The 22,543-nt window shown below is 36.3% G+C and overlaps 2 protein-coding genes across 2 annotated transcripts; one reads left to right on the top strand and one right to left on the bottom strand.

Moving 5' to 3' along the window:
* Positions 1-478: 478 nt before the first annotated feature.
* LOC137393978 (small conductance calcium-activated potassium channel protein 2-like) lies at positions 479-6,210 on the top strand. The gene is made up of 3 exons (XM_068080695.1): positions 479-1,394; positions 3,992-4,341; positions 5,647-6,210. The coding sequence occupies exons 1-3, from the start codon at positions 479-481 to the stop codon at positions 5,866-5,868; spliced, it is 1,488 nt and encodes a 495-aa protein (XP_067936796.1). The 3' UTR covers positions 5,869-6,210.
* A 408-nt stretch (positions 6,211-6,618) lies between these two features.
* Positions 6,619-22,308, bottom strand: LOC137392878 (cytoplasmic dynein 1 light intermediate chain 2-like). The gene is made up of 11 exons (XM_068079222.1): positions 22,218-22,308; positions 19,053-19,123; positions 18,495-18,611; positions 18,045-18,275; positions 14,642-14,802; positions 13,837-13,930; positions 12,734-12,869; positions 10,700-10,893; positions 9,441-9,544; positions 9,183-9,288; positions 6,619-7,611 (listed from the first exon to the last, which is right to left on the bottom strand). The coding sequence occupies exons 1-11, from the start codon at positions 22,298-22,300 to the stop codon at positions 7,550-7,552; spliced, it is 1,359 nt and encodes a 452-aa protein (XP_067935323.1). The 5' UTR covers positions 22,301-22,308; the 3' UTR covers positions 6,619-7,549.
* Positions 22,309-22,543: the final 235 nt, after the last annotated feature.

Below are 22,543 nucleotides of genomic sequence, written 5' to 3'. Positions count from 1 at the left end.
AATTATATATAATCATTAGGGCAGCCTGATGATTGACAAGACAGGTCATGAAACTGACAGTAGCTGCAAAGATAAGTAGGCCTACAACTATTTTCTCTAACTAGTATAGGTATATATGTAGTACTTCTGATAGTAGGCCTAAATTCGTTTACATACTATGCATACCTCAATATAATACAGGGCTATGACAGACTCAACTCGTTCAATTTTACTGCGTATAGTACGCCTATATGCATTATAAGGAAGTCATCAATTAAATTATAGATGACATGACCATCAACAGGGTTGTTCTGTTTTATTCTTGTATACTTGAGGTTGTTATTATTGTTAATAGACGCTGCCTACTTTACAATAGTGCTTGAATGTGGTCACATCTTGCTTGAAGAACACATTGAATAGCTAATGTCTTAGCTTAAGTCCCTACTGTTCTACTTTGTTTGTAGCTGAAGTACTCAGGTTTATTTGACAATTCAGCACCATGGAGAGCAGCACTTCACAAGTTAAGAAAAAACTTTTAGGAGGTGGTGGTGACATTTGCAAAGCCGCTGACAAAAGTAAAAAAGAGCTAGTTACAAGACGATGCCGACGAGAAAAACTGGTGGCAGCTCGACTATTTGTAGCCAAGTTAAGCTTGATCGTATCTACAGCAAGTATTTTACTGATGATAGTCAATACTCAGCTGATATTGGTCGGTGTCTATTCTACCTGCTCGGCGATAGCGCTGGACTTGAAAGGAATTATATCCGGGCTCACTCTCCTTCTCCTAATACTCATTTGGGTCTACAACTACTTGCAACTCGAAATATTCCGGAATGTTCGATGTATTTCTAGTCGACGAATGGCTATTCAAGTGAACCCGCAGCGAAGCCTCCTTCTAATCCTAGAAACCATCATAACACTTCCCCATCCACTGCCGGTATGTCTACCACCTACCAATACTCCGCAAGTCTCACCATTTTTTAACGAGCACGAAGGACAAGAAACGAACTTCACAACGGACACCAATTTGTACAGCGAGGATTTTAGTATATCCAATAGCAGTAATACCACTACTAGCTTTTTATTTCCCGTGAATGAGAGCAGAATTAACCAATTAGACTCTGTGTTCGCCATGCTCATGTTTTTACGCTTGTACCATGTCGCGAGATTCAGTGTCTTACGCAGCAAGCTTTTCAGAACTATGCTAAGTTACAGTTTGGGGGCTCTCGCTCACACCAAGTACAACTTTCTGTTTATCTTCAAGTCTTATATGGCTATCTACCAAGGCTATTTTCTCGCCACACTCGCTCTCGCTTTCACCTTCGTGACCGCCTGGTGCATCTACATCTGTGATAAAGACCTCACAAAATATGGAGATGCATTGTGGGTAGTCTGCATCACCTTCTTCACCGTAGGTAAGTCTCATGCAACAGGATTGTTTTCTGCTTTTTTGTGAAACTGTTGGTATAACAAATGCTTTCCTGTGGCCGTAAAAACATACAAACAACTGTAATCTACAGCATCTAGTCCCTTGTGAAGTTCTCATTCAATTAAATCAGTTACAGAAGAAAGACGAAAAGTTATAATATGACCTCTGTGCCATTCATGAATTTCCATTATAAATGGATTGTGACAAACGGCTCAAGGACATCATAATAGTGCACTCAATGCCCTGCAGTAAACTAGGGTATAGCCCCACATTTATCAATAAGCTGTCATAGCTTAGGGACATAATGGATGCATTTCAACCTACTAGACAAAGATGAAAAATATGAGTTAATAATAATTATTTCTAAAACTGAAATTAGGTAATCTGAACCTATTTTGCGACACCTGCTCTAAGAAGACATTTTTGAGTTTGCCTTTTGGGGTTATTCAAAAAATATTCCTCCATTCTAAGATTTCTGTAAACTTAAAAAGATCTGCATTTATAGTCTGGTGAAAATATTTGGACGAAACAAAAAGCACAAATAAAATCAAGCAAACATGTTTTTATGTAACTATGGCATCGCGCAACATTTAAAGCATCTCAGATTAAGATCATGTCTCCCACTAAAAAAAGCGAGCCGTGTACACGTTTTTAAGGAATGTAGACATTTGCCTTTGGCATTCATAAAATAGATTGTTATCATTTACTAGTGAATAAAAAGATTTACTACAAAAGACTTGAATGTATTCAGCCTGATGAAGTATCCAGTCAAATCACGATGCTTGATGATACATCAAAGTCTCGCTGACTAAGAAAGCGATGCACCTTCTTTCAGGTGCTGTGTCCGTAGAACTCAATATCTGTTGTCTGCACACATTTAAGGGTAGACCTAGTCTTCACAAATTGACAGTCTTCGATCAACAGTCTTCGATTCAATTTTGAAAGAAAGTGCAAAAATTAATGCTTGCCATCACCAGAGTTAAGACAAAGGTGTCAAGGTGGTGAGTGACATGCATCTTAAAATTATCTCCATTAGCGCATGCAGACATATTTATTGTGATCTGGGATTGTGCATTTGAAACGGCCTTTCAGCCATGCCAAGGCTAAGCAAATTCACTGATTATAAGCGGCGCGTAGTAACAAACTGGAGGGCACCTGCCCCAATGTGTCAAGTCTGGCACCTAAAGCGATCCTTGTGTTGCACAATTTGATTTACGATTAAAGGAATGATAATGGTACATGGTTCACAAACAAGCTGATAGATTCAATTAATGAATTGTAAAAGGTATTTGACTCGCTCTGCTCAAAGGTAAACAAGGTCACTTTTATAACTATCATATTCCTTGTTAGATAACCACCTTCTCCAGTTGTCCGTAGTATTTCGTAAGCGCCACTTATGTAAGCAGCAGAAAGCAAACATGCTTATATAAGCATAAAAACATAAAAAGGGGGAAACATGATGGACAAATGATGTGATGTTATCACAAAAACTAAATCGGCAAAAAATGATCTTTGCGAATTGTCAACCAACTCTTTATGGCTTGAGATTCCTTGCAAGATATAGAAAAATCAATTGAAAGTTTCCTGTACTGTGAAGACTGACACACCTAGCGGGTCTATTTCATCGATGTTGGGTGAATTTTGACAAATAAACATGCGTTTACATGCATTTCTTCTTCATACAAGGGGCGAAAGGATTGATGTGACATTCCTGCTTATAGCAATTCCCTATTCAACGAGATTAGGCTAGGTGTCACGTAGCGCTTTAGTAAGCCAGGCTATAGTTGAAATAATTAAACTATGCCGGCTATCGGCACAAAAAATAACAATTATGAAAAAGGTAACAATCTCACAGCTAGAGCTTTCATTGTGGCTGGCAGCAGAAGCAGAATGATGAAATTGAGAGTGACATGAGTGGAGTAATCAGATTTCTTGATTCCTTACAAAGAGGGAAATGCAATAAAGGAAAGGTTAAAAGCTGTGCTGCGAAAGAAACAGTAGATAAATGTCATTTGTTTGTCTTGCTCTTTATTATATATACCTAACAAATCAACAGATTTGTATAATTCAAATAAATTTCAACTTCATTGAAAAACTAGACCAACTCTCGTAAATTTATGACCCGATTTCCGAGACACTTTGTATTAAGCCTTAATAAAATGGCAGTATACGACTCAAATATAGATGAACCTATCTTAAGGTACATAAAAGTACTTCAGTGAAACTTCTATTAAACATTTGTTAAGGTGTCTTTTAGCATTGAAGGAACAGTATTTACAATAAAAAGTATTTTTATATTTAGTGACCCTAAACAGTGTGCATTGTCATCGATCACCATGTTATTTGAATATCACTACACATACTAACAAAAAAAACTTTTTGTGGAATGATGATTAGTGTTTGGGCAAAGAACTGTTTACAGAAAATTAAATTACTTCAAAAAAAATTGTTTTGTGTGATTTAATGCAAAAAACAGATGTTTTAAGCTGCCTTAACAAATGTGACGCTGCAACCACAATACCAGTTGAGCGCTCAACTGTCCTCTATAACCAATATCATTATAAGATTTACAATTGTTTGCAGGTTATGGAGATATTTCTCCTGTTAGCAGATATAGTCAAGTGCTCGCAGTTCTCACAGGATTCTCTGGAATGTTTTTCATGGGAATCTCTGTTACTATTCTATCTCGTTACCTTCAACTCACCTATGACGAGTACTGCATGCTATCCTTTTTTGTGGAAGCCGATCTGCAGAAGGAACGACGTGAAGTTTCGGCGAGGATAGTGCAAGCTGCATGGAAACAATACAAGGAAGGAAAAAATGTTGATGCGATAACGAGATACAAGAGCCAGCGAAATCTCATGAAAGCATTTCACATGAAAAAAAATATCGATTATCAAAAAATTACAGGTAGAGAAAGGAGGGAAAAACAGGTTAGACATTTTTTATCTAAATTCATTTTTACCGTATCTCATTATTTTGCTAGGTTATCATACATAAAGGCACTGTATGAGTTGTCTACGCCTTCCATATAGAGGACAAGCATTTTAACAGCTTCTCTTTCTTTAATATACTATCAAAAAACATCTTTATCTGAAGAGGCAGCATTCTTTAGTGTAAAGTGAAATTGTTTGTCATGTAAAGATTCGCATGCTTCTCTAGGTAACAGGCAGCCAACCATCTGCCTTGTTCTGTGACAGCAGTGATGTAAGTATAAAGCAGGCATACCGCAGTTACCTTTTCCATGAGTATGCCAAACTCCATATATTGTGATAGAAAAGTGTATTGTAGAACGTGTGGGTATTTAAAACTTAAGAATTAGAGCTACTCGATCTACCTTTTGAGAGTTGGCTGCACTGTCCAGACCTGATTCTTATATAAAGCTTACACATCTTAACGCAAAGCATTGCAAAAACCATATTTTAACTTTTACTGGCAATTTGTAAAAAAATTAATGAATATATTTATATAGCATCTCAACACGCATACAAAGATATGATTATGGTTTGCATTTGCAAAAGCGTAACAAGCAGTTATTTACCATTTGCAGTATTCATGGTGCAGACAACTCTCAGTTATTTGTTGTAATAAGCATGTTTTATATCTATTGTGGTGGAGTGGAGTTTTAGTGATTGATGTAATCTAACTACCTTCCTCTATTAGCTTCCTAACATTCCTCAAAGATCTTGGACACAAGTAAATTTTGGTGAACATAAAATGTTGATGATTACCCCTGTAAAAGCAAATGTTATTATTATAGCCACTAATGTCATGCTTTCTGCATTGTGGTAGAAGTCTAAACATCTGTAAAACACAACCATAAGCAAAGAAATGTCAAGATCACTGGCAATACCATCGACATCATCCCAAAATATCATACAACGATTATATTGCAACTTGCTTGATAGATTTACTATTCAGTACAAAAGTATGAAGTTTCTTTTATGGAGATCTAAGAGTTTCTATTTGGCCCAATACATTTCTGGTTTTTAGCCAGAACTTGCTAACATCAGCCTATTTGACTAAGCGGGTTCACTGTTTCACGAATACACCTTCTTGAACATCTAAATTTTAATAATAATTAAACTATTAGACTAAAATAATTAGACTATTCACGCCATAGTTACCATAATGCAACCAGGAATGCAGCTGTATCCATCAATATGAGTTGGAACCAACAACCTGTAGTTCAGGCTAATCTGTTTACCTCATGCTATATCAATACCATTCTTGCACAGGTACCGCTCTATGACATGAAAGAACAGATGAAAAAGCTCACTATTAGAACTGACCATGTGATCAAACGGGAGGCCAGCCTTGAGGTATCCATTGAAACTACTCGACAGAAATTACACCAAATGCAAGAAAAGCTATCACAACTTTGCAAGCTTGTACAGAAGGACAAGCGCCGATCAACGCTGACGGTCTCATCCTCGCTAGTAGAGGGTACAGAAGGGTAGCGTGGAGACCTTAAACCTTTCACAAGCCTACCCAAAGAACATCCGTAATAAAATCATTTACAAGAGCATTAGCAAGTTCATGTTTTGGCTTCGTACCAAATGCTCATTACTCCTACCAGTCTTGCCATGTTTGCAATACTCTGACAAACACAGATATAACTCATATGCTATTGTTACCCAGACATCCTTGTCAGACTCTGAGCTCGCGCAGTGACGATATGTTATTCTCTGAACTTGTCTGTCGAGGCCTTCTATTGGAGAAGCAATGCGAGGCATCACTGCTGCCACTCAGCACCTAACTGCAAACGCCTTCGTGTTTTTTAGCAAACTTCCAATTAAGCATTCAAGTGACAAGCTATAATACAGCGAATCTAACATTTGAAATATTTAGTTTATCTATCAATAAATCAATAGAAGCTCTAAACCACTCCTTTTCATGCTTTAAACTGCCTTCATGCAACACTAGACGTGTCGTAACTTTATGTGACGATGTGTATATGTGACGATGTGTATGTGACGATGTGACGAATCTATAGTTGATTTTACAGGTATGAGCAGCTGCTTGTATTTGCAGATGTTAATACACCCAAACCTAACAGGAAGTAGATCGAGCCATTTTTGTTGCATTACTAAATAGCTCAGCCAAGGCAGCTGATGAGCATCTAAATACATTTGCATGTTTTCATTTTTTTTAAAAACCCGTTTGGGAACTTTGAAACTTCCCAAGCGAGTAATGAGCCAAACAGTGAGTTAGATCAGCATTATGTAATCTCAATATTTGTAGCTTGATAAAAACATAACACCTCAGCGTCTATCAAAAGTATGCCAGACACATAGAACACAATGTTAATAGTAAAGAAAGTAAAAAGTAGAGAGTGCTTATCATAAACCACTAGTGATTAGCCGGTTACTAACTCTCCTACCGGCTGCTACAACAACAGCACAAAACCTCAAGAATACAGTATAGCATACACCACTGGGTGTGGCACCTACATTCCTTGACTAGCATTGGTTAGCTCGGACTCTGGCAAAAATATAGCATTTTTGGGAAGCTTTCTTTGTGCTGCCAGTAAAATGAAAACATAACAAGGACTGTGAGAAAGACCCTGTCTAATATTGGTAATAAATATAGCTCAATGCCGGCAGCAACTCGGTCAAATGTCGCAAGTTGAAAAAAAAACCAATTGTGTGTGTGAGTTGGTGAGATGACCGAATAACTCGCCCGCTAGAAGTCTGTGATCTAGATAGCCTTCTATCAATAATTCTCTGTTGTACAAGGGTTGAACGAGAACTGCCCGAAATAAACTTCATTTCAAGTCAAGAACTAATTGACCGGAGACGAAACTTCAAACCATCTTTGCTCATAACTGCGAAATAATGTCCAACTACGAAATTTTCTGTTTATGCGTTGATATGCATGGCTGCCGCTGAGCAACTAACAGCTCATGTAAAAGTCATATAGGAGCCGGGTGGGTGGAAACCTTCAGCATGCAGGGCATCAGCAAACATGGCCACCATGGGAAGTGATAGGACAGTGATCAGAGAGCTGCTGTCAGGGTCAAGAGGGCATACCAAGCACTCTTGCTGAATGTATAAGTGAGCATGATGAAAATATTATGGTAGTCGTAGCAGTATTTCGAGGAACTCTGTCCAAGCTCACAGTTAAACAGACACAGGAAGCCTACGTGCTTGGCTTGCTGTTCCTCGTCATCCTGTCCAGCTCTGCCCGCGCAGCCTTAGAATCTACAAAAATAAAGTCATTGCATGAATATGATTCGGGTTACTTTACACAACTGGCAACCACGAGTTTTACATTGCTCTACTAAATTGTTTTTCTCAACTAAATGTTTTTTCAAGTTTTACCCGTTAGACGGTTAGAGATACGGGCAGAAGAAATTAGGATAAACTTTACCTGCTAGGTTAACTGTCATGTTACAGCCTGCAGCAAGCACTCTTCTATTGCAACTATACATTACTTGGAAATAAACAAACCATGTACACCATACAGTAACACAACATATAACCTTCACTACACTACCTAACCTTAAATTCAGATAGTAATATTAACACTCCTCATAGTTTCTAACTACAATCATCTCTAATGAATGATGACAAGGTCAAAATCTTCCACAGAAGTGTGTATTAATGTAACATCAAACAAATTTATAATATCTAACATGAAACACCTTATTAACTACAATGCAAAAATATATTTATAAAAAAGGATGACACCACCAGCAGTCGATAAAATGTGTCAGTTTGGTGGTCAGTACACAATAACACAACCACATTCTAAGTTTTCCTCAAAAACTGCTCACAGCTTCTCAATCGATAGTCGATTAATAGGGGAAGATAAATAACAGTATTAAAAAGTTGTGAGCTCACTGCTTTACATCTTTCAAGTTAATGCAACTTCTAGTAAACTTGACTAATTATGGTCAACTGAAAGAGTAAAGCTACAAACTTTTAAAACAGATACCCAGTTTTAGAATATATACAATAAACATTTCAAATGCACAAATTTATGAAACGTCTATACAGTTACACCTTAACATGAGACGTCCCAACATACGAGAAACGTGAGAAATGTGAAAAATGTTGAGCAAATCTTGCCTTTAGATACGAGCCGGTTCTTGACAGGGCCACTAGGTGGCCGAGTACCTGAGAGGCCGCTTTCGAGAACAACTTAGCTTGGTCTTACTTGGCGGACCAACTTGAGAAAGTTTTAAAAAAAGGTCAGCTAGAAGTGAAGGTGAAAGCGAGGCAAAGAGAAGAAAAGTAAAAAACCGAAAGCGAGGTTAGAATTAAGTTTAGTGTAACGTTAAAATTAAAGGTTGACTTGCAACAAAATTCTCATTACAGTTATATGATATCAAAAGATTTACCGTGTCTTACTCTGCTGTGTTGTAGGTACAAAATATGTGGAAATGTGATTACAAGCTCTTAAAAGCTCAAAAACGAACAGTTAAGCGCAGCCATAACATCATAACGAACAAGTATATATGATAAACATGGCACACCGATGTGCATTGAAACCACCCAATTTATTTTGGAAAAAACTTAAAAAGTGGATCCAACATTACGGATTGTGCTCCTATTTTGAAATGGAATGTTTTGGTGTATTTTTTGCTGTATTTTTTTGGCTGCTAAAAGTAAATGTACTTACCTTAGCCATGTTAATTTATTGGCGGTAAACTAATGCAGTGGTGCAAATGGTAACATAAATAGTGGTGCAAATGAAACATTAATAGTGCCAATAATAGTTATTTACACAAAGTTTGCCTGACCAGATATTAACAACTAAGTGAGCTAACCGGGTGATGCTTTTGCAGGACTTCCTGACTTCTTAGTAAGAAGGCTGTTGAAGAAATTCGCTAGGACAGTCTCTCCTTGCTGACTGCTTCCCTTGCTATCACCAGACTGCAACAGATAAGACCTGAGTAAGGAGGAGCCTGATAAGGAGAATCAGAGAAACTGTGACAGGCTAAATCCAACCTGTAAAGATTCCTACAATAAATGATGAGCTGCCACACAAAGTGCACTGCTTAAAACAAGCTGCCAATAAACCATACCTTTTTAGGAGAGCCTGGGCTGGCAGATGGAGAGCTACCTGTTCTTGGCTTAGCCGCTGACTTTGTGGATTCTACTCTCGTACTTACTGGAGTCGCTGGAGCACCTGCAATAGATGCCTGAGAGTTGATCCACTATTGAAACAAGATAGTAATCGGTGTCTACACGGACACTGATGGCTACCTTTCAATGAGAAGAGCAGCAGCTTTGGTCAGTCATCACGATCGACCAATAATAAATTATCTGGGCTCAGAACTAGAGGATGGATAGATTGTATGTGTATAAGACATGTTTTATAATAAATTCTGGTACAACTGTCATGACGCATATGCATGTTCCAGCAAGGACTATGATTCACACTGCTATAAGTAATCAATTAATTCATTTACAAAGTAACCTTTAATTGATGGTAAATCAAAAATTAGATAATTATTAAGCTTTGACTCCAGCTATTTTTTTGAAAAAGCAAAGGTAAAGCTGTAAGTTCGCTTTTTTCCTATTTATCACACAAAAAGCATGAATTACAACAAACGTGGCAAGACAGGTCAGATGCCAGACTATACTGAACGTTAACAAAAACATATTTTATCATTTTGATGCTGATAACATTTTCATAAATATAAAAGACCTCGATCATGAGAAAATCGCATAATTGTTTTAATATTAGACAGCGTGTCGCATGTTGACTCCAGTTTCATCAGAGGAGCTACGATAACAAATGTTTACAGATGCTTTCTGTTCAAGAGCTTCCCTTGAAGGAGGGTGCCCATTTGTGGTGTTTCAAGGGCTGAATAAGGCAGCTACTTCAAGTTACTAAGAAAGAAAATCTGCTATGAAATGAACACCTTGAGTTGAAGGCTTGCTTGGGACACGGTCTTGAAAATAGTATGTATATTGTTGCAACAACCAAATGCATGGCCACTGAATACAATTTATTATATACTATCACCCTGGCGGTCTGGCCATGAGAGATCGCAAGGTGCAATAACTAACTACATAATCATTCTACAATATGGCAAGGACCTTGATTGGAGCAGTTAGTAGTGTGTTGGTCTACTAATCCAAAAGTCACTAGTTCAAATCCAATTAAAAGCAATCTTTTTTTCTAATCTTTAAGCAGGGTGGCAGACGGACCGACACGGCGCTCACTATAGAAAGTATTAAGTACTGTTTGTGCTAACGCAAGGAGAACACAACTCCTTATTCATCCCTTCATATTCATTACGTTGTTATTGAGTGCATACTTAACCAGCGAGCTTACCTTTGGCCAGCAGACCCTGGCATCTGTTAAGAAAGTCTTGCTGGTCTTCCGCTGCTACTTCACCATCCCGATTGGCAGGTCGCCTCAGTGCTGGGGGACGCTTAATGACAGCCTCGAATTCCTCATCGGGTTTGATGGTCACAAGATTCTCAGCTAGTATTGCTATCTTCTTGTCAGAGTCCCAGCCAGAGGGTCTACAGCACAGTCCAAAAACACTAAAGCAACTCAAACAATGAGACAGTGCTTGTGTGGTGACGAACAAACAAGAACTAAAGATGTACTAGTGTGAACACGACTAATGGCGATCATGGATATGTGATAAGAATTCAAATGTGATCAGTTGTGAAGTCATACATATGCTAAATCTTCAGTTATTCTGCATATATCATTTATAAGAAAACATGGGCTGCATTTTATGACTTATACCTGTGTGTGCTGTTTCTGTTGATAGATTTCCTGTACTGTAATATTAATGTTTGTTTTGGAATAAATATAGTACAAGTGGTTCGGCATAATTTAGCAAATAAACAAGAAAGTAAAATTGGAATCATTAGAACAACTAACAGTTTGAGAACCAGCAATTGGTAAATACCGTAAGACCACTAATTGAATGCCATCTCTATTTGACCACCACTACGAGAGAAAGGTTGAAAAATAGAGTGCCACCCTCTACTTGAACACCGACACTTCGATTATCGTTGATCTTTATGAGCCCATAATATCAAGTGATCAGTAGAACAATCAACAAAATCGTATTAACAATGAATCGTTTACATTATTAACAATCAATTCTCTCGTAGTCCAACACCAAAGCTTTTCCCTATTTTTCGTTAAAACTTTGAAAGCAGCACCATAGAAATAATTACTGTCTCAACTGACTAATTGGCTAATAGTAGTTCCTTGTTTAACGGGGTCATAATATTTCGAAAAACATGACTATAAAAATGGTTAGCAAGTTTTGGGCCAAAGGTTACGTTTAACGAGCAAACTTTTACACGTCGCATTTGGGCTAAATGTAGCGCGTAAAAGTTTTGCCCTGCCAAAAAATTGTTTGGCTGCTAATATCGACTAGTTCAGCAGTGCAGAAGAAGAGTTGAGGCTAGAAGATATTGTGGAAGGTAATGAAAACGTTAATGTTTGGTTCTGTATGTATTATAAGTATAGTTTATTTATGTTACTTGTTCATGAATATATATTTGTACCATTTATATTATATAACTTATAAATATGCAGATTTGCATATTTGACAACTTATAGCGTGTTATTTAATAATATATATGCGGCTATCTTAACACGGCTTATGATGGATCGATGCTCATAACCCCACTTCTACTGCACATAAAAAGCTAGTTTTGCTGCAGCAAACTGTAGCAAACATGAATGAATGCAATGAGCATTTATGCAACAATGTTAAATACAGATATAAAATAAAAATATGGCTTCAAATTTAGAATGTGATAAAAACTGAAAATGCCAACAAATTGCAAAGAAAGACACAGGCTATAATATCATCGCAGGTCAATTGCAAGCAATAGATATCAACTGGTAGAGATATTTCTTAGTTTTTTAATGCATATTTATTAAGGGATATTTGACAAGTTGGAGGTAAGTTAGCAGATTTATTGCATACAAAAGGTTTAATGTCGCTCCATCGAAAAAAGAGATATAATAATAATATAGGCCATAATATAGGACTAAAATTAACTTCCCAGAATTCTGATGAGCCATATGAAAAATGCATCGCCAGCCGCTATTTGAACACCGCCTCCAATTGACCACCACTATAGAGGAAGGGTTGAAAAATAGTTCGTTCAATTAAAGGTTTTACGGTATCTATATACATGAGAGAACAACTCAAAGTAATTTGAAAATATTAAACAGACAGCTCCAAATATCCAATAATGCTCTTGTTAGCCAAAAATTCTTAAAAGTGCATATACATTATAGATGGTCGATATATTAATATTATTAGAGAATTGACAAACTGTAAACATACGACTGGCATAGAACTTAGCTAATGAAGTAACTACTCACATAAATAGTGCGTCTCTTTCGACAACAGAAGGAGGACTTGAGAATTCGAGTCCATACACCCTATGCGCTATGTACTTGTGTAACAGATCACAGTTCTTCTCTTCTCTCACCGAGACATAAAATAGTGCAGCACCATCTGGTGGAGAACAGTTAAGGCTTCAATACGTACTCCCCCAGTCAGATTAGGTTACAGTGATTAAGCTCTCGGTTGAATGGGAACAGGAGGACTGAACAATGGAGTAGTTCAAGTGGATTAAATAAGTTATTATGAATATGGTATAGCAGCGATAAAAGTAAATTATGACTATTAACTGTGATGATTAGCCTTTGAAGTGGTCTTACGAGACGATTGGGAGAATACCTACAAGTGCTAGCGAAAGGCTGGCGTGTCAGTGTTAATCACGCAATACTTCGGTAACCGTCTTTAGTAACAATGTTCACACTATCACAAATCCATCCATGTTTACATCAGCTAATAGTCCATGATACAGCGTTCCCATTATAGAATGCGGTCATGGAAATGATGAGATACTAGTCCCGCAGCAACTGCCATGGAAAAAAAATGGATTGAGCAAATCGGTGACAGCCAATCATCATCACCGAAGCAGTGAACATTCCATACGCAGTCGTAGATGCTCAGCAAACTAATGGCAAAATTTGACAGCTGCAATATTTCCCGACATACCCTCTTTGCCTCGACGATGTCATCGTTTACAGTGCACATAGTCAATGAATAATCGTCGAGAAGACAACCCCGTCATATGACAATATAGTGTGAACCGACCTGAAGACCAATCCTGCATGTTTTGGCTAGACCAACCGATAATACTTTATAACAATAGCAATGACCGATAGAGCTATGACAAAATTAAGCTAAAGGTAAGTCTTAACTAAGTTGTATATCTTAAGTAAGTTAAGCCATACAACAGTTAATTAACATTTAAATTAACTGTTGTATGGCTGACAGACCTGAGTGCAACGCACCAAAGCAGGCCTGATAAGTGATAGAATGGACCTGAAGGCTGAAACAATAGATGAAGAGAATGCTAAAAGTGCTGCCGAGGGAAGATGATGACATAATGAAGCTGTCAGCAAAAGGATACAGGTTAAACAGAGTTTCCTCACGTGTTGCTGAATAAAATCAAACCTTTCTTCCTTATAATCCATTTCTTTTTCTAACGTTGAGATTGCATCACTCTGTGTAAAAGGTAATAGTAATATTCAGTTCTGTTATGATAAGCAGCTACTAAATGTGCTAGCATTATAGAGATACGCTTTAGCATAAAATCGATCTAAAAGGGAAAACCTACAAACATTAACTGTATATGCATTAACTGTGTGCGCGTTAACTGTATACGCGTTAACTGTATACGCGTTAACTGTATACGCGTTAATTGTATACGCGTTAACTGTATACGCGTTAACTGTATACGCGTTAACTGTATACGCGTTAACTGTATACGCGTTACCTGTATACGCGTTAACTGTATACGCGTTAACTGTATACGCGTTAACTGTATTTGCGTTAACTGTATACGCGTTAACTGTATACACGTTAACTGTATACACATTCACGGTGCACAAATACACATTCACTTTGTACAAATACATATTTACTGCATGCTGAAATTTGTGCCAAAAATAAAATCATTCATTGGCTATGGAAATTGTAATGAGGTTTGCCTGCATTGAGATGTAGTACTTTTTCCAACTAGCTTTAGAATGTTAAGCACTACTTATTTTCATGATCAGCTCTATTGAGACTAGACATAATTTCAGTTCACAAGCTATTCCTGATATTACAATATCATAACTTACCTTTGCGACCACCACAATATCATACCTTACTTTGGCGAGCACTACAATATCATAACTTACCTTTGTAAGCACCACAATATCATACCTTACCTTTGTGAGCACTACAATTACAGGCACTCCCAGATTGTTGATTAGAACATTTTCACCTAGAGGGAGAACACTAGGATCTGAATCCTCTCCAGAAGAGGGCGCTGTTAGTCGTGATGATGATAAACTGTCTGGTTCGACATAATCTTGATAATGTTTTATTACTGAAACAGATAATATCAGCTATTGTACAACACTACACTTCCACAAGTAGGTCTGAGTGATACGGTGTCTCATTCAGTAGATTTAAGATGATAAGAAAACTGCAAAAGGAGGAACACAAACCGGCTGTAGTTAAATAAAAAAAACACTGCGTTAAATGCTTGTATATGACTATCATTTTATTCAACTTCATTGACTAGTGACTTCAGTGACTAGTGACTTCAGTGACTTGAGTGACTAGTGCTTCAGTGACTGCAGTCACTAGTGACTTCAGTGACTAGTTACTTCAGTGACTAGTAACTCCAGTGACTTCAGTGACTAGTGATTTCAGTTTCTAGTCACTCCAGTGACTTCAGTGACTAGTGCTTAATAACCAATGAGTAACAGAATGTTGGCTAATAAATCAGTAGAGAAGATATAAGAGGAGTGACTAAACTAAAATATTAAAAACATATTTATTTAAATTCATTCGGAAGCAATTTCAAGTAGTTTAAAAAAGGTTATCATAGGGTTTAGAATTTCCTGTCATCTTAATGCATACATGTAGTAAATTGACACTGATGCTAAGATTGACAATTTTAGTAACAGAAAAGCAACAGATAACTAACAACAATATTAAAAGTCGGTTGTCTTTTCATCTACAGTTTTATTACCAAGGACAGAACTTAGCTTGCCAATACTCATTGACGAGCCCATAATAGCAAGTGATCAGTAAAAAGTGTTCATAACACCATACTGACCCAATTACATCAATTACAATTAATTTATTTGTTGTTTCAGTTTGTATCGAAGTTCGTTTTCCAACTTCAAGTCTTTACAGTTTTTTCGTTAAAACTCAGAATGCAACCCAATATAAATACAGTCAAACATGGATAACTCGAACTTCACAGGACCGAGCGAAAGTGTTCGAATTATCAGAGCGTTCAAGTTATCAGAGCACAGTCAAGAGTCCATGTATTTACTTATTTATTAGTAGATACATGTACATGTACAAACTATAATATAAATCAAAAGCACAAATGGCTTGTTTCAAATTAAATGCTTCTAATGTAAAGTTTAAAACGTTTTTATCAAAAAGTATAGAGATTTTTCTATCACTTGAGATTGGTTTGTTGTTTGAGGTGATGTTATTGCCAGGACGTTTTTTTAGATTGACATTGACAAAACCTGATCGTTCTTGAAATGCTAAAAAAAAGACATATTTTTCTTTTGAGCGTTTTACCCACGATCAATTTTGCCGATAATTCTTGAAGTTTATGGAAAGATTACCTCACTTGACCTGGGATTCGGTAAGAGCAACACTCCGAGGCAGTTCAATTAGAAGTTTTACGAGGTTTTACGGTACATTGTATATCACTCACGCTTTTTGAATGGATACTTATTGAATGTACACACGTATTCTGTGTTTAGGTCAAACGATGAATAGTTTTTTTTAGCTAAGACAACGTATACGTTTAATTACAACAATTTTTAAGACATTTTAAACATTCAACATTCCGACGTTGATTCAACACGGAATCAACGCCGGAAAACTATTCATCGTTTGACCTAAACACAGAATACGTGTGTACATTCAATAAGTATCCATTCAAAAAGCGTGAGTGATAGAGTGATATACAATGTACTGTAAAACCTCGTAAAACTTCTAATTGAACTGCCTCGGAGTGTTACTCTTAACGAATACCACTTTCCTTGCTTCCGAAGGGCGATCGTGAAGCGGATGTTTGGTATAAATCAAATTTCACCAAACCTTTAGAAAAGTCGTTGACAAAAATATTTTGCCAATGGCGGTAATAACGACGCTTATGAATTACGAAAAGTTGAGCTTTACCTCTATGGCTTGGAATAAAGTGATTTTCTAAAGCGATAACAACCGTTTCGGTAGCCGTTGGGCAAAAAACAGTTCGAGTTAACAGTGTTGAGTTCGAGTTATCTATAGCAATTTATCATTACGTGGGAACGGACCAAAGAAACCGTTCGAATTAACCATGTGTTCGAGCTATCCGTGGGCGAGTTATCCATGTTTGACTGTAATTAGTAACTGTATCAGGCTAATACGTAGTCCCATATTTAACGCGGTCTTGATACTTCAATGTACATGAAAAAAGTTTTCCATCGTTAATGGTCGATTCCATCGACCATTTCCAGTGGAATCTGTGCTACTACATATTTGGAGGCTATTTTGATTACAATACAGTTTCTCTTTATTTGTGCGAGAAGCGTATATTCTACAGAGCATCGCGCAAAAGTTTTGCTATGCTAAAAAATTGTTTGAATGCTAATATCAACTAGCTCAGCTGTACAGAAAAGGAGTTGAGGTCAGAAGACTCTGTGGAAGGTATTGAACAGCCAGAATATGAAATAGTTCCAAACAAACGCAACAATCAGAACACAACTGGCCAAGCAATGCTAATTTTTTCTAAATGCTAAGTTTTGTTTCTGATTGTAGTCCAAATATCGTTTGTTTATGTCACTTGTTCTTGAATATATATATATATATATATATATTTGTAGCACCTAATAGACTATTATTATATAACTTATAACATAAACTTGCAGACTTATAGCATATTATCATATTATTTGATAGCATCGGTAATCAGAACTTGGCTTACAATGTATCGACACTCATAACTCTTCCTCTATTGCACATAATAAGCTAGTTTTGGCTGCAAACTGTAGTAAAGATATCAATGAGTACAATGAGCTTTTATGCAACCTTATTAAATATAGTTATAAAATGAAAATATGTCTTCAAATTTAGAATGAAATTAAAAAGTTCAAATCTCCAACGAATTGCAACGCGAGCTATAAGATTATCGTAGGTTAATTGCAAGCAATGAACATCGACTGGTAGAGACATGTATCAGCTTCCCCATGCATATTTATTTACAGATCTAAGACAATTTAGAGAGAAATTAGCAAATTTCTTGCATCCAAAAGGGTTAATGTCACTCTGCCCGCATGGCAGCGCAAAATATAGGCGATATTCGATTTGCCTGTGAAAGGCTTAAATTTGTCTTCTTAATATTCTGACGAGGTGTTTGAAAATACAACGCCACCCTTTATTTGAACGTCATCTCTAAAAAAGCGCCACTTTGAGAGAAGGGTTGAAAAATGCAGCATAATGGCATTCGAATGAAGGTTTAACGGTATATAAAATAGCTGAGTAACTGTACGCACTAACTACAAGATATATACATAAGCTTTGTAGCAGAATCAAAATCAACCTTGTTGTACTAACTTTTTTGTTTGCACTGTTGCATGACTTCATTGGGAATACCTATCCTATCTATATGATCGGTAATGATGCTGAGCCAGTTGGTGATAGACTTGAGTATCGACCAAGGCTGTGCCATGGAGACAGTCACTAATATGAGAGAATCCATAAAGTTATCCGCCGTTAGTGCATATTTTAATAGGCCCGTATGTGTCGCATCTCCATCCAGCATCCATAGTCCTAGCTTTGTTGAATCTGTTCCAAAATATGTATATGGTCACCATCGTACATTCAGGCTATAAACATGGTAGTTCTGTGTTCCAACCAAACACTCTGCACAGCAACCTTGGTTGTTAGTAGGAAAAAATATCAGCAAGTGTGGTTGTTACAATAAAAGATGGTTGACTAGAGATAGTTTCTGGGGAGAATGGGAGATTTGCGAACAAGGTACAACAACTCTTTACCAGAACATACCTTCTCGATACTCATCACTTATTGTGAGATGAGCAAACTCTAAACCAGAACCTTTTTCTGGCTCCTCATTGCCCTGCAACTTTGCTATGAGTGTTGTCTTACCGCAAGACAAATCTCCTGCAACAATATATAGTACCATGCATGATTCATAACAAATCAAGAGTTTTCATGGGTTTTATGAATAACAGCAGCCTTTAATGGCTACAGCACTACAGGACATGTAGAAAGGCAGTAGCACAAAAATAATGGCGACTGACAATCATAAATATTTGGTCAAAATGAGCATATACAGCAAAAAGCTGCCCATGAATCAAGTTTCTCAGTTTGAACCATAGCATATGCTAGCCAACCACCAGAACATAATATATTTGTTTTGTGTTATAGGGTAAACCCTGCCAGCCTGTACAGCTAACCCCCCTACAGAGGTCTAAAAAGGTTATTCCAAGCGCAATAGGCTGTGTTTAAAGCTGATAATTGTAATGGCAGTTAGACATTATTATTGGCACCTTAATCACAAGCCTCAAACTGTCACACACAGAATAGGAGGCGAGAACTCACCTAGTATTATGAGATTTTTGTGTTCCTGCAATTTTGATGAAGATTGTTTGGCTTCATTTAGTAAATCCTCCCTATCAATGAAATACAATAATAGTATCTGCTTCACATATTAACTAGCAGAACCTAGCAGTGCTTTTGACTATTGAACCCTGTTTGACCTGATTTTCCATTCATCTCCTAGACATGGAATCATGCTATGATGACAAAGAAATGATGAGTAAACATACTTTTTTGCAGAACAAAATTTCGAACAATTCAACGTAAAGTTGGTTTTTACAGATTGGTTGCAGCTAAAGCTAGTACTGGACAATAAATTCAGCTTCAAAGTTCAGACAAACTAGCTAACTAGGTAATTAGCTAAAGGACAAGTTAGATATAAATATATGTAATTTATATATATAATAGTATAAAAGAAACATAAATAGACAAAGGTTTAACCAGAGAGTATAATAGTAATAATCTTAATACATTGATACATTGTATCGGGTCAAGGTTTTTTATTAGAAACTTCTGAAAAAGCAAAAAATAAGAAAACATATACGCATATATATGTATAAAAACACACTAATTAAAACTTCAATTTTTTTATTTTGATTCTTGTTGCTATCAAATTTTGCCCATGTAAAATGAGTTACGTTTAACCAAGTCTTACTCAACTTCATTTGAAATGTACTGCCTTTGAACAACACTTGGCTACCAAGTAGTAAGAGCTGGACATGAAAATAAAACTAGAATCATATGTAACAACGGTTGGACTAATCAGCATGGCTATTTGAAGAAGATAAAGCATATATATATGGTAAGATTCAAATAAACTGACCATAACACCAGGAATCATATTTTAGGTTACAGAAGGTTCAATTTGAGCTCATGTAACCATTTTCATAGTTGCCCAATAATTGCTTGTAATTATTTGTAAAATATTTATGAGGACTGCTTGCTGGCTGCTTAGGAAAAAGTAAAATGAGAGAGGTTTATGATTGGTCCATAATAAACTGAAGGAACATGTCTTGTTGTTTGCAATAACCAAGTCCATTTTCATATTTTTGGAACATCCCACTATAAATAACTATGGTATAGTAGGATAACAATATCTAAATCCCTACAATATATAACAAATTATGTTTTCTTTTACAATGATCTATCATACATTTTTAGCATATCTAAAACAAACCAAACTAAAAAATTTAAAATGACAATGCTGATATACATAATGTTTATTTAAAACATACAAATACCTGCACACGCAAACAAATCCTTTGATTCAATGGCCAAAGCAATTTATGCTGTTCATAGAAACATTCAATGGACATCATTGAAAGTGATGTATTGAGTGATTGAGGAAAAAGAATTAGCTGGCGGTATAATTGCTCTCCATACGCTAATATGAACTAACATCATCACAGAGTCAGAATGCGTATGACCGAACTTAACAAATGATCTATTAAAAGTCTATTCTAACAATCAAAAGGTATGCAAAGTTCACTTTCACCATCACCAAAAGTTAATTGCATATTCACTCATTAGAACGATTATCTAAATTAATCAGACCGTCTGCTACTGCAGAGATAAATAATATAAAGAAAGAAAAAAATGACATGATGCATAGCTACTTTAAAAGGTTTTAAAATTGAAATGTCGTTTAATTAATTCAATTGGCATTCCTATCAGCAACAATCTAATCTAAATATTAAATTTCTGCTTGATTCATTATGTTCTCTGCAAAGTTAAGCAAGCCTAATTTTATAATTTCTATTTTACTCAGCCATGTAAATATTGCAAACCATTTACAGTGATGTGTTGTGAATCGTTTGTATTATATGGCACAGAAACAGTGCTTACCTTCAACAAATGACAAAACAGTAAAAGACAAGATGTACTAAACTTTTAGTAGAAGGAACATCTGTGAACCTTGGCTATGTTCATCAGGAACACCCATTGGAAAAATCATGGATTATATTCTTAAAAAGATCTAGTGAAGGCAAAGCTATTTTTTACTCATTAGTTGCAGATCGATCTATTCATTGATATGTCAAGATTCACAAAACTTTATTCATTCAGGACATCTAACATTTTTCTGAGAACTACTTGATTATAGGACAACCATGGTCATGCATTCTAAATTTTAGTTGGTTATTATAGTTACTGATCTTCAAACAGTTGCTATCTGTTTATGGTACTAACATAGCTGTGAATATGTCATTGTAAATGTAACAAACACCATTATTTGCATAATCAAAGAATTATCTTTTATTAATTTATCGCAAACTAAAACGCTTAGAAATTATTCTACACAATCCAATGCTAAAATACAGACACCATTACAATCCTTACAGTGTCTTAGGAGACAATCCAACTTTAGCTACGTGAAGTGGTATTGGCCTAGAATAGCTTTGTTAAAATGCTATCAAGTAGACAAATAACAAGCACAACAAACAGCAGTGCTAACTTTAATCATGTTTTTCTTCAAATTGAATCATGACTTATGATTTTTCACTTAGCTTTATTTCCTCATCACTTACAAGTGATACATTTGTTCAAAAGGATAAAATGTGTTTTTGTAATCATGGCATCAGTTACATTATAGAAACTGTCAGTTTTCATAAAAAAAATTTCAGTCGTAAGACATGTAATTAACGAAGATTGTTTTCAGTTTGTGAGAAGGCCTGCCAACCCAAGAGTGTGGCAATGCTTGAGATTTTGTTTTGGGGCAATTGATGTATCAATGATAGTATATATAAAATTGTGGAAATTGGAGCAAAAATCTCACGCATTTTCATTCTTTCTTTGGTGTGATTGCGTGAGTCTCGCACCCAATGCGTGAGAGTTTGCAGGCCTGTTTGAGAGGAGCCTAGCTACTCGCTTTCGTGAGTGAAAATCTGAAGGTGGCGCTGTCACAGTATCCAGAGTGCTGACTCCTAATGAGAAAGCTGTGAGAAGACAATAAAATTACACTAATAACTACTGTTAGATTTAGTCGCCAAGTCTAAATCAACCATTTGAAAGAAACGTATTAACCTAGTTTACGTAGGCCGTATAAGGGTTCTTCGTTGGCCGGAAGTGCAAAGTTTTCAGATATTATTATAGAATAAACTGTCTTATAGCCTATTGAATTATCAAAACGTTATACAAGGAAACATTCTAATATGCTGATATTGAGCATACCATAAATTGCTTTCATCGTCATCATCTATAGCGTCATCAAAGTCGGCAGGTTTGTTTAATAATTCCTCTCTGGAAGTCGCCATTGTTTGATAGGAAATTGAAGCTTTAATACCCACAACGATGCCATACGAATTTACCTGTTTCGAAGCAAATTTTCCCAGCCGTGTTTAACAAATGTTCGATGGGCTGTTTTGCGTATAACGTGTAAACAACTCCCAAATTAAACTTTGTAGGCGTTTTTTATTTATCCATAGATATAACAACCTTATATGTCTATGGATTTATCTATTATAATGCGTCATTAGGAGCTTAACAATACATGTACA

Source organism: Watersipora subatra, chromosome 4, assembly GCF_963576615.1.
Source record: "Watersipora subatra chromosome 4, tzWatSuba1.1, whole genome shotgun sequence".
Classification (NCBI taxonomy): domain Eukaryota; kingdom Metazoa; phylum Bryozoa; class Gymnolaemata; order Cheilostomatida; family Watersiporidae; genus Watersipora; species Watersipora subatra.
This window is presented reverse-complemented; position numbering and strand designations above follow the sequence as displayed.